Raw genomic sequence first — 17,048 nt, 5'->3', positions numbered from 1 at the left:
CCTACATCACTCCTAGTTTAATGTTAATCAGCACAGGCATCTGCTAGCTGATGTATCATTGCTGTGCTTACCTATAAACTCCCTAGCTGGCCAGTGACCAGTGATCAGTGACAGTTCTAAAAGACTTCTCATGTATTGGAAAAGGCAGGTGCAAGTCTAGTGATTGGGGGAGTTTAATTGTGAATGAAGATTGGGTAATTGGCCTTCAAAATCGGGGAGAAAAAGGAAAATAAACGTAAAATGGGCTTTATTTGGACTATATTGTTTCAATCATGCATGAAGACTACAGTAAAGAAACTCACAATAGTAAAGAAATAGATTATAGATTATTTAAAGGGGAGAAATGGTTGATATAAGGTTGTTCACTGGAAGAGCTCAATTGTTCTTCTAAAACTGGATGTGGGACTTAAACTGTTGTGTTCAAATGAGCATTTAGAAATCTATTTGTGGCAAGAGATAAAGATCACAGCTTTACCACAGCTAAAACAGCCAATGGGACAAAGGTTATTGTCTCTCTTGTGGTGTCTTGTTTTTGTACGTACTCTGTCTCCCTTCACAGTGAACAGAAACAAACAAAACATCGACTAGCTAAAACTACAGAACATTCACGCGCACTTAAAGCAAGGTTTCTCACCGTAAGCACATCGTACAAGTGAAATGTCCAAGTTAATCATTCAATTTCTCAGTCAAAAAAAGATATTGAATCCCGTCTCCTCCTTTAATAACATGATTTTTACTTGCTTTTGCCTTTATTTTCTTTAGAACACAAATGTTCAATTCATTAATTCAATTCAATTATCTTTTTTATTGTGTCTGTGACACAAATGATTATTTCAAAAAAAGCAAACACATGCACAGATGTATACTCCATATCCATACTCCATTTGTCTTGTAGTATTCTTTCCTGATTAAAGATTTCAGGAAGGAGTGTTCAGTCCTGAATGTATGTGGATGCTTAATCAAAAATATTCAGCACAGAAGCACACAAACATGCAAGATCAGATTACACAGAGGAAGCTTCATTTTCCATGTTTATGTACCGGTATGTACAACCCTATATCAGAAAAGGTCTGGACAGTATGAAAAATCAACAAAAAAACTGTATTTTTTACATTTACTTTGGCTTTTATTTGATTGGACACAGATATTTGTTGAAATATCTTATTAGTAAATGTTTTTTTTTTATTAATGCTGCATCACAGAAGTGTCCTGACACAATCCCATACCATTACTGATCAAATCAGACTTGTTACTAATTACAGTCTGGATGGTTGTTTTTTGTCATGGTTTAGAGTACACTGTACCAAATTGTACTATACTGAACAATATGAGATGTTCAAACTTTTTTTGGAATGTGTTGCTGGCCTGAAATGCAGAAATAGGTAGCAAATAATATTAAGTTGACCAGACAAAACATGAAACATCTTGGGTTCATATTTTTTGCAAAAAAATATATATATTAAAACATTTTATTATGTGTTTTATTAATATGCAATATCCATATTGTTCCAGACTTTTCTGATTTGAGGTTAAATGTTTTTGTACTCAAATTTGTTTCTCAGTTAAGTCATCGTCAATCATTTGGAATTTTTTTTGGAATTTTGACAGCTATGACAGGATGAGCACTTAGATGGTTGCACCACCCAGACATATTTTAAAACGTAATTTTTACTATTAATTAATATTTATGCGAACAATACATGTTGCTAAATGTTGCTGCAGAGAAACTATGCTTTAGAGTGTAAGGATTTGTACAAACACCCAGTGCGCTTTAGTGATGATCTCTGGAGTAATCATACCGGACATGGACAGAAATCACATGCATTGCCACATACAGCTACACAACGAGCATGTACGTACACACAGCACTACATGGAGATTATATGAGATGATTGCTAGTTCTGGTAAGATGAGCAACTATGACACACAGAGATTAAGACTATCTGCTTGAGCTAGTTAAACACGCAGTCATGCGTGGCCGTAACCCATTTCTACCTTTCGCTGTGACTTGCTCTCTGAGGGGGCTGGGTCAGGAGGGAGGGGCTTGGTGGGAGGGGCGGGGCGTTGCCCTGATGACTAGGATGGCGGAGAGAGCAGAACAGTGTCATACATAATTGTCTAGAAGTCTAGTAACAGTCTGTAGCTACTATGAATCTTTTAGACATCATAGTTATTTGCAGGTACAAATATGGTATATGGATACATTATATAACAAAAACAACACATTTTTGTTTGTGTTTAAATGAACCAGTTAAGGCTATAACAATGAGTAAAAATGACTAGCTAATGACTTTCATCTGAGCAGGGTCTAAAGTGTAAGGTTTTTGCTAGACTAATCCTCTGGGATCCATAATTGCCCTGGAATGCCTGGAATGAGAAACTTTTGTGTTTCTCTATCTTGTTTATATTAATCTCTTTGCACTAATACATCTGCTACTCTTTTGTATAAAACTGACCAAAAGACATTAAGAATTTTACTAAGCACACTATGGTCTCATCTCTCCTCTCTCCTGAGTGTGCCAGTGAGTACTCTGTAACTCTGTAAACAAGGAGAAGAAGCCAGCAGGTATCTGTGATAGACTAAAAGCTAACAGGAGATCTGGGAAGAGCCATGGGGTTAAAGTGACTCAGTGCTAAAGCACTGCGGCTACCTGTACCAAGCTAAAAGCTAACCCTAACATACTGAGTTAACCATCTCTTTACTTTACCAAGAGAACAGCAACATCAATAAGTACAAATTAGTATTTCTGAGTCAGGACTAAAAACAACATTTTAAAAAGCCATAATATAGTCAGCTGTATTATGCTATGGGTTTCTGTGGGAGTTCCTGTGATGAGCAGCTTTGGTGTGGGGTATTTGTACGTTTCACTGTAGCTTTGGTGCAATATAAGCTGGTCTTTAGAGCGATCCTTGATTTACCACACCTAACCCACCTATACAGCTAAAAACAAGCACATCCTAAGTTGTAGTGCACATGTTTAATTAGAAAATTAATAAATTAATGTGCAGGAAAAGGTCTGATAGGACTGATATACATTACGCTATACTGATAGCTGATCTGTGTGTATATATATAATATTATACTTTCTGGTCTAGAAAACTGTATATGTGAATAACATGTTCATGTTGTTACTAGCATGTGCCCTCGCCAGCCAATAATAATGACAACTGTGAGGTACTCTCTTGCCCCCCGGCCACTCTCTGGCAACAGGGACAGTTTACCTGAGGAGGCTGTTTAGAGACAGGATCAGGTGGGAGAGGTTTAGTAGGAGGAGCAGGCCTTTCCTGAGCCTGACCAAAAAGAGAGAGAGAGAGAGAGAGAGAGAGAGAAGCAGACAGCACATGCACAAACTGGGTTATTAAGGGAAATAGCAAATGACGCATTTCAGTTTAAAGTGAGAAAGTAGAAGCTGTGGGTTTCATAGAGCAAGCAGTGGACTGTGGTGAGGCTGAAATGGCTGCTTTGCAGAATTAGGTCAAGTTACACATAGAAGAGATGAAGGATGTGAGATCAGACGTATTTACAGTTCCTACACAGCTAAAACTCCTGGTCTAGAATGTCTGAATTTCCTTGCACTCTTAAAATAAATGTAGTAAAAAGCCGGAAGCAGAGGGAGGTAATGTGTATACAGTATATAGCTTTCTATAATTCACAGATTCATATATGAAACAGATCAATCATCATTACTTTCAGTGGTGTAGATCAGGTGTGGTGTGTTATCTCCACGTAATCTCAATAATTTTTTCTAGACACTGATGTTTTTTTTAGTTACTTACAAAATAATGTATACCCAGGCTTTACCTCTTCTTATATCTCTTAATTTCCCTTAAAGTACCTTTTCTTTCCGTTTTCTTTCTGTGGTGTATTTGCACAGTAGGAGATGTCACACATTTTACATTTGTGCCCGTTTCCCCAAATCAATTGAATCGATTCAATCTACAGGTTTTGTTTGGATATTAAGAGATTTTCAAAGTGATGTTGTAAATGTTTGTATTTAATGTGTCCATAACACTACAACAATGTACATGTAATGTAAACGTTAAATAATTCCCACACAACTCCAGTGCAGGCCAGATCTCACTGTGCATAAACAATGTCTGGTTACACAAGATTAAAAGTGGCTAAAGATTTCCGCCCACACAAGGTTAGATCGGATAGTTGGACAGTTAAGTATGATTTAGTCTGAAGTCTAAAGATCTAAAGATCAATCAACATCGGATCATTTAAATGAAGATTGATTTCAATGAATCTTTAAATCGATGTTTTGAAATCCACCCCATCCCAAACCCTCCTAACAAAACATTAATTAACCTTGAACTATTGCTCCATCCACCATTTACTATTGGCCCAAGTACCACTTGGAATAATGGCAGATTTGTTTTTTTGGGTCAGATGTAAAACCCATTCATACTTTCTGTCCCTTTAAATTTACATTTGTTAAATGAAATGCAATTCTTTAAAAACTTAAATAGAATAAATCTGCATAATAATAAAAATAAAATATAAAAATAAATTAAAAAATAAAGCTAAAAATACAATTACTGAGAGTTTTTTTAAAACACTGTCTGTAACACATACAGCTCTGGTTTGTCTTTGATTTTACAAAATTGAAAACCTCTGGAATATAATCAAGAGGAAAATGGATGATCACAAGCCATCAAGTCAAGCTGAACTGCTAAGATGCATGAAAACTGATTAAAACTTTATGAATATTAACTTGATTTCTTTGCATTATTTTATTTCTGACAGCTCTGCATCTTTTTTTGTTATTTCAGCCATTTCTCATTTTCTGCAAATAAATAATCTAAATGACAAAATTATTATTTGGAATTTGGGAGAAATGCTGTCTGTAGTTTATAGAATAAAACAACAATGTTCATTTTACTCAAACAAATACCTATAAATAGCTAAATAAAAAAAAATGATTTAAAAACTGAAATGTTTTTTTTTCTCCCAGAGCTGTATGAGAGTGGGTAGGATCTCAACCACTTTAAACCAGCACTGTCAGAACTGGCCCACTAGTTTTCGACATTTGGCACAATTCTGCTATCCGTACAAGCTATCTGCCTTATGTGGCCCATGTTTAGGCCACATTAGTGTTGCAATCAGAGCCTACAGTTACATTCTGACCTCCTCGTTTCTTTCCTTAGCTAAAGTCTAGGCCTTAAATCCTAGTCCTGACCTGCAAATGCATGGCTTTTCTTCATACAACACAACAGATTTAACTACCTTAACAAGCTCTTAAAGGTGGCAATACAGTAAAATGTGCAGGGGAGGGCGGGGGCAACAGGACCAGGTTTGAAAAATACTGGTCTGGGAGAATGATTTAAAAGATAGTGAAACAACAGTGAGATTTGCTTTATTCATCTTATAGGAAAATGTAAGAAAATATATAAAACATTTTTAAATGTAGCTATAAGAGAACCTTAGCAAAAGGAAGTTCTGATACAATCAACCAAGATTTCTAACAGAGACAGATGCTTCAGACTTTCACAGTTTGCTCATACCGTTACCACAAAACAAACACATGCACCACCACATATGCATATATATACCTCTAGCAGCATTAGTCATTTCCTTACAGACAAGAAAAGAACACCACAGACAAGCTGTGAGGTTTTATTGCACTAAGACAAAGTACACTATATGGACAAAAGTATTGCTACACCTGCTCTTTCTCCTAAAATCAAAGTTATTAAAACGAGATGATCCTGCTTTATCCTGTTTCTACTGTTTAAAGAAGGCTTTCTACTACATTTTGGAGATTTAGTTGCTGTGAAGATTTAATTGCATTCAGTGACAGGAGCATTACTGAGGTCAGGATGTTGGATGACCTCCCCACCTTACTCCCAATTTCCCAACTCACCACAGAAGTAGTGGATTAACAGACATTATTCCAAAGATCATTATTCCACATCTCCACAGCTCAATACCGGAGAGCTTTATAAATATTCCACAGTTGCCATTGGACATGAGTCCAATAGGTTCCTGTTTATCTGCTCCAGAGAGTCCTATTCCCATATATAAACAAGCTGTGTGTGTGTTTGCACCGCTGCATCAGCAATAGATGCAGCTTAAAGTTGCTAAATGCATTAAGCAGAAGGAGTGTCCAGCAACATTTGAACAAACAGTGTATTTGAGCTCCATGTTTTAAGTAACTTAATATTACCTGTGTTTCCTGTCCGTGTTTTTTGCCTATTTAAGGTTAACTTTACTCCTGTTTATATGATTTTTACATAATCATAAAGAATAAAGGATAAGCCAAGTACCTTGCTGATGGCCTGTGTGAGTGGGATGTCATTCTGGGGGGTCCACTGGTACCTCAGGGGCAGGACCTGCTCTCTGTTATGAGCATTTCCTCGCTCAGTAGCAGGTGTTCTGAGACAAACACAACACGCAAACACAGTCAGAACAGTCTGTTCTAGCAAAGCGATATGGAAACACACAGTAGCACAAAATTAAACTTAACACCGTCACTAAAGCTATGGAACTCTCACAGGACTACTTCTCTATGAGTGAATGGGTGGACATCCAAGATCATAATGATAAAAATCTTGCATCCAGACTGCAATTAAAAAACAAGGAGGACCAGTGAGTTTATTTTGTCTTTCTCGGTCACGTGACAATGCGTTCAGTAGCTCCTCCATTTCCGCTGATGTTGTGTTTACATGGATCTTCATAGAAACGCGTGCCTAAAGTGTAAATATGGTGCGTAGCAGTGGACAAATAGCTATTTTATTGAATGTGAGGTGACGAAACTCAGGGTTGTGCATCTGGACGGGACTTAAATAGCTGGAGGACCATGTTCAGCAAAAAACAGCAGGTAATTCAGCCTGTAATTTTTTCAGAGTACGTCTGAGAAAAACACACACATGGTCTTTCTGGACAGGAATAAAATCACAGAGAACCCTAGGACCAAAAATACGTTTTTTTATGAAATGAAATGAAATGAAAAATAATGATAGAATGCAAAAGGGCAGAACTTGACACATAACATTGCTTGCACTTAAATATCAGGTAAGCCTATGTTGTATATAAAACATTACAAAATCTATTAAATATCAATTTAATAGATATCAACCTGACAAACATCATTTTTTTTCTACTCAGATACCACACAACATGCACTGTACTACCAATGACACACCGTCCTCAGACACAGCTAACACCACTGTACATAGTCCTCCATACACAAATACCTCTCCATGTCTTCCTCTGGTAGTTTCATGCAATATTCAATATGGGCAACAGACACCCTACTGTACTCATGAGCAAAATGGAAAAAAAAATAGTGACAATTGAAAAAATACTTTTCTCTTGTATTTATCACAATAATAAGCTTAGTTATTACAACACTATCAAAAATACCTAATAATAATAATACTGCCTACAGGTGGGAGGCATGATGGTTAATTCAGTGGAAATGCTGTTAAATCTGTTAAAGATTTATTTATTATTGCTTTTAGGGAAAGACATGTACATGAAAGCAGTTTATTATTCATTAAACACGCCATACTATTAGTAAAACAATTAATATCCTCAGCAACACAGCTGATCTAAACACTCTGCAACATATGCTACACTCTCATGCAGCTTTAACACAACATGCACTCTCATTCTCATTGCTTTCTCTCACCGGTTGAGTTGTCTCGCCTTGCTGAATGGAGTGATCTGGAAACAGACAAGGCTCCGACGGCAGCGAGGGAAACGGATAGCCAGGAACAGCAGAATTACTGGCAGCACGAACAAGAAGATGACTAGAAGAGCCACTCGTGTGGGGTTGGAATCTAAACACATACATATATTAGGTAAGAACAGAAGTTGTATAAAGGATATCATGCTTTTAATTCATATATATTGTTAATCTGTATTGTGTGCAGACGAAACGCTGTGTATGACTTGAGTTTGTAATGGTACAGGTGAGAAAAGGCACCTTTTGACTGGCGTGCAGGGCCGCTGTCCACACTGCCTCCAGATCCTGAGTACTGACAGTGTGGAGGAGCCCAGCCTACATCACAGTGGCAGTTCTTATTGCTGTTGCACACCTAGAGAGGCAAAGAGAGAAGTGAAGAGTGTCTCAATTTCTCTTCCTCTCGGTCAGGAGTGAAGTAATACTGCCTGTTGTGGTGTCATTTTAAGCCTAGGTTTTGGTAACAGCATTATACACCTACAGTATAACAGTGCATACATATTAGGTGGTACATATTTATAAGAAGTGACTAGGTTTATATCAGTGATGACTAAACAAACCAATAAGATATCGTTGCTGTCCAATAAAAAAACAAGTATCTCCTAAACAGCAACTTTACAGGAGAGAGAAAAACACTTAAACTTTCAATGAAAGTCAATGTAAAAAATAGTTTATTTCAGGTCATTTTGAAGTATTTCTATCCGTTCATCAAGAAACTTTGTAAATTGGGGAGAAAATGGGATAAAAATGGGATAAAAAAAAATATCATACTAATGAATGCAAGAAATAAATGAGTAAACATTTTTTTTCTCATGTAACCTCTTTGGCCCTGTTGAAATCTATCATTAACATGCACTCTCCAATCACAAGTGATTTTCAAAACAATTAGCCGTTTACATTTACATTTATTTCTAAATATGTCTCCTGTGACCACATGTGACCCAATTTCTCACATTATTGTCTATAGCCATTAGGCTGTTATTGTGCTCAGCTAACCCATGTGGATGGAGTGGTTTTGTGGTTATTACATTTGTTCTGGCAGAGGCAGTGACGTAGCGATGCTTGGCTGTTGGGTATGCCCATGGCTTATATAAAAATGTCACTAATGAAGTGCACTGGAAGTGTTAATTTCTTACCCCATGGCCATTGCACTTATCTCGACACTCCTCAACACCAAACACAGACACATCCTGACAACGCTGGTCTAAACACACCTGAGGAGAATGAGGAAGAAACATTACCTATTAACATTATTATTATTATTATTATTATTATTATTACAGACACACAAACTATAGAGTACTAGAACAGTTGCTTGCACAATACTAGTTTTATGAATACAAAAAGATAAAAAAAAAAAAAACTGTATTGCACAATTCCCCACCTTGCCAGGAGCGCAGGCTGTTCCCTGAGCCACCATGGCCGGGTCAGAGACACCATCACCCAGGTCAAAATACAGTCCTCGGCATGTGAAGTTCTTGAGGTTTAGTCTCACCCTAGCTGTCCGAATTTGTGCATTAGATCCCAGCAGGGGTCGATCTCCCCCACCCTGACACTGGATTCTACCACAATGTACATCCCTATATGAGGAAAAAAAGACATAGATAAATCATAGGAAAAGTACTATAAGACATCAGGCAATTTCAAAGATATATACATTTAAATATACCTTAAAGTATAAAATGTTCATTTTATTTTTTTTTACAGACTTAAACATACGCATTGGAGCAGGGAATGTAGGAGCCGTTTGCTGTTTGGCCGCAGTTGCCATACTTGTTGCCCTCTTTGTTGACAGATGAAAAGCACACTGGAGGGGCACGGGTTGCATCTGAGAGGACCAAAAAATAAATAAAAAAATCAGTCCTAATCTCACAAAATTTCCAAATTAGTTTTCCAAATATTATTATCACATAACATTTTTTATTATTATTATTTTTTTCTGTAACTAAATCCTTATAGGGGACCTAGAATGAAAAACTATCCCTTTATTTCCCTTTGACCTCCTTTAATCTAAAAATGGGTTATCTTAATTCCTATTACTTTTGTACTTACATTATTGTAAGTTGCTTTGGACAAAAGCGTCTGCCAAATGTAATGTAATGTAATTTTCTTTGGCAAATTGAGAAATACAAAGTAAGTACATATTAAGAACCTCAAACACTCCTGTGCTCTACTTCATATCCAAACCACAAAACTGAATCTTTAATATTTTCTCATTGGGGGTACAGTACAGTATTTTAATCACATTAATTTCTTTATGGGCAAAGCTAGCTATGCAAGAAAATGCTACAATGCTATATAGCTTCTGTGATAAATCATGGTGATGTAAACCAGCCTATCAAACTTTTTTTTTTCATTAAAACAAGCATGTTTCTTTCTGCAATAAAAAGAGGGTGGTATATAGATTTATAAAACCCTATCTGAGCATTTTGTCAAGGCCCATACTTACTACGTATATGCATTCTATAGCAAATTTAGCTGTTCTACAAATCTCTACACTAGCAGCTCATACTGCACTGGTGGTTGCTATGAGGTTAAAATAATAAATACAGTTATAACAGAAACTCTGCTTGTTGACTCTGATTCATGGGTATTGGTGCCACTTACTGGCTCCCCATAGCTGCTGGCACTGGTCGTCTAAACTGGCACACACGCCGCTGTAGCAGTACGAGACTCCATCCTGGCATGGCTCGCCATTCTGAAGGAACACGTTTGGAGGGCAGAACGGGGAGGTTCCAGTGCAGAACTCTGGCAGGTCACACTCTCCTAACGGCTCTCGACACATCCAGCCAGCCACACGCAGCTGCAGAGGCGTGGTCAGGAAGTTATATCAGGGTTAGTAAAGAATATAAACGAAAACAATTGTATTATTTAATCTACGCAGTAAAGCAAAATCATACATACTCTACAGTTCTCACAGCAAATTCCATCAGAGGAACACTGGGCACCTGGAACCAGCTTACAGGTGCTGGCATTACAGCACGGATCATTACATTCCTGCACACAAACAGAGCAGACACTTTTATTAGGCTTCATTCACAGTAAAAATTCTAATTGAACTAATTTCTACTAAATATAAATTTATCTCAAATGTAGATGAAGACACATTCTTTGTCTGAAGTTACTTTTTAATTTATTACTGGATCTATGATGGATTTTTAAACAACAAGTGGCTTGTGTAACCGATTCATCATGTTGCAAATCACATGGTACGTGTGCTTCAATCTACGCTGAGCCAAGTAATGTGTTGTAATGTTTGCGATTTCTAAAGCTGGATGCAGGCCAGCCCTAGTCTTCCTGTTCCCTAAATGACACTTGACTTGGGGTAATTTTACCAAACATTTCACATCCTCATTAGGATAAAAAACAACTCCCTTAAAAAAACTATTTGATACAATTTATAAGGGCAAAGTTGTGAAAGATCATGATACAATACTAAGAGCAAACCTCATTATTTATACTCATTTTCATTCAAAAATCCTGAAATAGATGCAGTTTGAGATCTGAGTCTGGTTTTGTTAGATATATTTACTGAACATTTATGAGGACATCCAGTAACAAAGAATAAACAAATACATTAACAAACTACAGTGCTTTAAGAGGTATATACCGGTACATCAGAATTTCATAATTTACAAAGTGCCCTACATATAAGTTAGCTAGCACAGTCCCTGAAACTCAGAAAAAAATGTAGACAGAAGGTTTTGGCATAACAATAAAAATATGTGAGCAATACATACAATACTATACACATACAAACTGAATAGAATAATCAAATAACACACATGTAATTTCTGTTATATAAAAACTTGGCAAACACTAGAAGATAAGGTAAGACCAGGATTTAGAACCACAGGTCAAAATGATAAAAGTAACAGAACAGAATATAATTTTTTATTGTTATATTTTGTATACTTTTACTGTCATTTCTAACACCATAATGACAATTTAACAGGAGAATGAATAATCCAAGTTAACTGTAAAGGGAAATCCAAATTAGTATTTTTGGTGCTCTATCCACTATGGAATTTGGACACAATATCAGATTCAAATATGTCAAAATGAAAAACAATAAAAATGGAGAATAAGCTACTTAAACTTTGAAGCCAATGTGGAAAGTCCTAATTTGTACTAATAAGTATTCTCATATCAATGCAAAGACTCAAACCTCAGACACCAGACATGATATTGTGTAAATTGGAGGTTTTGTTGAACTGTGTGTCTGAACTGTAAGCATCCTGGATGTTTTCTTACATCGAGCAGGCCGCAGTCACACTCCTCTCCCTTCTCCACGTAGAGATTACCACAGCGTGGACCTCCCAGCAGCTTCTCAGGCTGAGGCACATTAAAGAGGCACATTCCTCCACCGTGCAGCAGGCTGAGAGAGAGGTCTCGCTCGCTACAGCTGCTGAACAGCTGACCAGGCATCGACCTACATCAACAGAGCGTGCAAGACTGACGTCACAACCTGCAGACTGGACCACGTATGTTCTTATTTATATAGTCAGTTTGCTACAGGTCTAAAACCCACATTCTGGAGGAGCACATACCCTGTGGAAGGCTCCATAATGCAGCCTCCGAGCCGTGGTTCATTCTGGCACTCGCAGTGTCGGTCGCTTGTGTCGTGGCTCATTCCCAGGTTATGTCCGAGCTCATGTGCCACTGTGGATGCCACACCCAGCACACTCACCAGATGATCCTAGAGTACAGAAGAGATCAGAATTAAACAAAGCAGATCTGTCAGCTTCCTGTTTTTATAATCTTGATATTATTCAATTATAAGAGCGATTCTCCATTAGAATTTCTAATATTCTTTAGTTTACACCTAAAAAGACAGCTTTATTCAGGTTTGTATATTGTTGTGAAACCACAGTAACAAAAAACACAATTTAGAGATAAACATGTTAGCTACAGCTGCCATCAAGTTTACAAGCAACTTTTAATATTATACAAAATTAAAAAAAAAATCCTTGCCACATAAAGAGTTTTGACAGGTTTCTGACAGAAGCACAGAAGCACAGAATCTCTACTGAGATACAGCTCTGGAAAAAAGTAAGAGGCCCCTTCAGTTTCAGAATCAGTTTCTCTGATTTTGCTATTTATAGGTATATGTTTGAGTAAAATTAACATTATTGTTTCATTTTACAAACTACCGACAACATTTCTCCCAAATTCCAAATAAAAATATTGTCATTCAGAGCATTTATTTGCAAAAAATGAGAAATGGCTGAAATAACAAAATACAGAGCTTTTAGACCTCAAATATTGCAAAGAAAACAAGTTCATATTCATAAAGTTTTAAGAGATCAAAAATCATTATTTGGTGGAATAACCCTGGTTTTTAATCACAGTTTTCAAGTATCTTGGCATGTTCTTCTCCACCAGTCTTACACATTGTTTTTGGATAACCTTATGCCACTCATGGTGCAAAAACTCAAGCAGTTCAGCTTGGTTTAATGGGTTGTTATCATTCACCTTCCTCTTGATTATATTCCAGAGTTTTTTAATTTAGTGAAATCAAAGAAACTCATAATTTTTAAGTGGTCTCTTATTTTTTAAAGAGCTGTATGTCTGGCAGGCTCTACACGTAAAAAATTATCTCAATAACCTAATTTTAAAACACTGTTTTTAAACCGCTCAGCAATACTGTTACTCTAAAACCACAAAGACCTATCAACTACACACTGTGTTAAGTCAACTTAGCTAAGTGCCAGGCTCAGGTGACACCCCTACCATTAGTTGGTTTACAGAATCCCTAAATAAGCTTATTTGTTTCTGCTTCTACATTGTGCAGTCTTTTCTAACTCAACTTTTATCGATAAACTTACCACGTTAACACCTCCAGATCTGTCCTTGGTGCACATAGAGGACTGAGAGGCCATGCCCACTGTTGTTCCATCAAACGACTCACCCCTATTGAAAAAAAATCAAGGTAAATCTACTGTACTTCTTCTTTCCTCATTTAGTATGAGGAGAAACCCTTTTACCCCGCCAACAGTCTATTTTATAGGGCCCCTTTATAGTGTATCTTCTGATACATATTTTATCCACACAATTTCACAACTTACATGACTAGCTGGGCGTTGTCATGGCGTAACCGTGGCAGCAGATCTCGGGTCCTCCACTCCAGGAACCGGTTGAGAGTATCAGTAGGGTTCTTGTCTACCAGGATTTTATCCTGGTCACTCCAGATCTCCAGCCCCAGCAGGGCCACGCGCACATTCAGCGTCCGGTAGAACTGGTGCACAAACCAGAGACCAAAGACAGGACAGCAGAGAGAAAACCAAACAAAATTTGATTAACTTCATCCAGTAGTTACAAACAGTGCTTTAAGCTTCTATAGCTTAAGTCTTACTATAGGGCAAATGTCTAGCCTACACAATGTTCAAAGAATAGAGCCAAACTATGGATTGAGCCCTTAGAATGAATAACCATATTTTAACAACATCTCCCTTTCGGGAAAAATCAGTTATTTTAACTCGTTTTTATTAACGACAAAATATAATTTTAAACATTTTACATTTAGACAGACAACCTATTTTCTATTTCCATACACTATGTCAATTCAATACAATTTAAGGCACAGTTTTTTTTAAACACTCTAAAATTTTAAAAACACCTACCCAGTCAACCTGGTTGGCTACATCCAGCATTCGATAAATAATTGTCTTGTTGTTCCTCTGATAATTTAGGTACTGTAAGAAAATACAAAAACATTGCATTTAATCAGATATAATAAAGAAACAAATAACACACAGATCTAGAGTTCACTACAAATTACCAGCAGATGGCAGCAGAGAAGTTGCTGTAATTCTATGAGGTTCTCTATTGGTCTCTAAACAGCACAGTATAAGGTAATTTTGACATAGCTTTTTATTTTCTCACAAACTGTTTTTAAACAAAATATAGTGAACTCATAAAGCTTTCTAATTCTATTACTTTAAAGCAGAAATTCTGCATTCTATTTCTTACAATAAAAATACGTGTAATCTGCACATAGTTTAATTTTAAATACTTATCCATGGTATTAGCCAGAATATACAAACTTTTACCAAATATTTTCCTGAATTTAGCTTTCCCAATTCCAGTTAACCCACTCACTCACTAGGACTGCATGTATCACATGCAGAGCTCCTGATACTAAAAGGGTGAGAACAAGAAAATGCATTCTCTGATATATGTGAAATCAGACACTGGCTCGTTTGAACTGTCGCCACTGCAGCTTCACTAGGCAGCCAGTACTCTTAGAGGAAAGCACCATAACCCTAGCTCTGATGGATCAGCTACTGTTCTATACCAGTGTTTCTCAACCTTGGCTCTGAAGGCACTCTGTCATGCGCATTTTAGTAAAGGGAAAGCACCAGATCCCCAGCTCTGATACATTAGCAGATGCCTGTGACAGCCAGCATCACAATGGGAGTGATTAAAGTAGAAAATACTATATTTATCCACCAATAAGGAGCACAGCAAATGATATATTTGCTCTATTGGACTCTAAACAGCTGCTAATATTAAAGCACATATTATACATACTAACTGTCTGTACTCTAGGGTTGAATGATATGGACAGAAAATGCAATGTGTTGGATATACCCATATTAATGTATATCAGGTCAAATTAACATTTTAAACTAATTTAAGCTCTTCAAAGATTAATCAGAACTGGGCTTAGCTGAAACAATTTTACCTAGAATAAGAAGTAGTTTGGTGTGAGCTTTAACTGTGGATCTCCACCTTGCTCTACCTCACTATGCCTCCAGCCCTATTATGTCACACATTCAAGAGTGTTTAGAGCTTCCTCTGTTGCTCCATGGCGGTAATACATTTTAAGTTTTATTAATTTTTTTTCTTCCTTAATTTTTCCCATTTTTTTCCCCAATTTACACGGCCAATTACCCAACACAATCACTAGGACTCCCCCTATCACTAGTGATGCTCCAACACACCAGGAGGGTGAAGACTAGCACATGCTTCCTCCGATACATGTGAAGCCAGCCACCACTTCTTTTCAAGCTGCTGCTGATGCAGCATTACCGAGCAGCATCACAGCACGCTTGGAGAAAAGCGCAGCGACTTGGTTCCGATACATCAGCTCACAGACGCCCTGTGCTGCGGACATCACCCTAGGAGTGATGTGGGGAGAAAGCGCCATCTACCCACCCGGAGGGAGCAGGGCCAATTGTGCTCCCTCTGAGCGCCGGCAGCTTGATGGCAAAGTTGCATGAGCAGGGGTTCGAACCTGCAACCTCCCGCTCATAGTGGCAGAGTTTCAGACCGCTGGGCCACAATGTTATCACTGCTCTTTCAACGTGTTTATTGTGAAAACCCACATCACGATAATGCTGAAATACATTACCATTTGCCATACAGGCCTAATGCACTGTATATGCTACAATGTAATAACAACAGAAACACACACTCACCTCTTTGTGATCTGCAACCAAAACCAATTCAATATACTTGGTTTCTGAAAGAATGTCTCTCTTGCTCTGCAAAACACAAAACACACAGTATCATAAGTGCAGATTCCTATTTTCTGTTCATATCATTACTACCAGACAATAATAGACAGACAGTTCTTTCCATCACTGTACAACTCACCCTGTGTACATGTGGGATGATCTGAATGGGAGGAATATAGGTGTGAGAAACACCACAGCCCCCCAAAGCTGAGCTCAAATGGTGGGCTGAGTAGAGAAGGTGCATTCCCTTCTCTTCTTCTAATCCCGCACTTCCCTCCACTTGTCCTTCATCATGCTCTTCATCTGGCTGCAGCTCAAAGCTTAAACTGGAATTGATGAAGATCACTCCCCTACAGGGAACAGCAGCAGAGAGAGAGAGAGAGTTACTTTACATTCAGCATATTGACTTTCCATTTCCTCCTGTTGGTCAGATTACATTAGAGTATAGAGTATACAGTATAAAGATTAAACCCATGTCTTGTGTCAATATAAATAAAGCAGCTTTGTACATGACGTACTGATAAGGAGTCACGTGGTTTACCAGGAAATCTGGCTTTATGACTCTCTCTTATTTTTCAGCAAGAAAGGAACACCTATGTCTGTCACGATTACTATTTTTTAAAGACTATTTACTGTACATATATAGAAGGAAACATATGCACAGTAATATTTAAACCATTACTAAACATAATTTCTATTTTTTATTTTTCACAAACTGGAACAACCTTAATTCTTTGTGTCATAGGTTCTACACGATTCTGGTTCAACCTGCCTTACGGTTGGTTATCTAAGTTACTGTAGCCAGTTTTATAAACACTGTCTGTCTAACATAGACAATGTTTTAAAAATACTTCTATAAAAGCTGAAATATCAACTCAAACTTTTTATTTAAGTA

General features: G+C 37.3%; 1 protein-coding gene across 5 annotated transcripts in view; it reads right to left on the bottom strand.

Moving 5' to 3' along the window:
- Positions 1-17,048, bottom strand: part of adam15 (ADAM metallopeptidase domain 15) — a 47,373-nt gene that overhangs the window by 3,223 nt on the left and 27,102 nt on the right. For 2 of the 5 annotated variants that reach the window (XM_022673582.2, XM_007249672.4), the window contains exons 6-20: positions 16,293-16,503; positions 16,115-16,180; positions 14,315-14,386; positions 13,760-13,929; positions 13,520-13,604; positions 12,242-12,390; positions 11,946-12,123; positions 10,596-10,688; positions 10,299-10,494; positions 9,411-9,519; positions 9,076-9,271; positions 8,828-8,905; positions 7,935-8,046; positions 7,638-7,788; positions 6,271-6,379 (exon numbers count right to left, since the gene is read on the bottom strand). In XM_022673582.2, the coding sequence (XP_022529303.1) occupies positions 6,271-6,379; positions 7,638-7,788; positions 7,935-8,046; positions 8,828-8,905; positions 9,076-9,271; positions 9,411-9,519; positions 10,299-10,494; positions 10,596-10,688; positions 11,946-12,123; positions 12,242-12,390; positions 13,520-13,604; positions 13,760-13,929; positions 14,315-14,386; positions 16,115-16,180; positions 16,293-16,503 (1,975 nt within the window). Of the gene's footprint in view, positions 1-1,995; positions 2,077-3,222; positions 3,292-6,270; positions 6,380-6,942; positions 7,261-7,637; positions 7,789-7,934; positions 8,047-8,827; positions 8,906-9,075; positions 9,272-9,410; positions 9,520-10,298; positions 10,495-10,595; positions 10,689-11,945; positions 12,124-12,241; positions 12,391-13,519; positions 13,605-13,759; positions 13,930-14,314; positions 14,387-16,114; positions 16,181-16,292; positions 16,504-17,048 lie in introns of those variants that run through there. The other 3 variants (XM_022673581.2, XM_049480508.1, XM_022673583.2) reach the window with 3 other exon arrangements.

The sequence above is a fragment of the Astyanax mexicanus genome, chromosome 6 (genome assembly GCF_023375975.1).
Source record: "Astyanax mexicanus isolate ESR-SI-001 chromosome 6, AstMex3_surface, whole genome shotgun sequence".
NCBI lineage: Eukaryota > Metazoa > Chordata > Actinopteri > Characiformes > Acestrorhamphidae > Astyanax > Astyanax mexicanus.
Note: the sequence above shows the minus strand (reverse complement) of the source record. Positions and strands in the feature narration are given on the sequence as shown.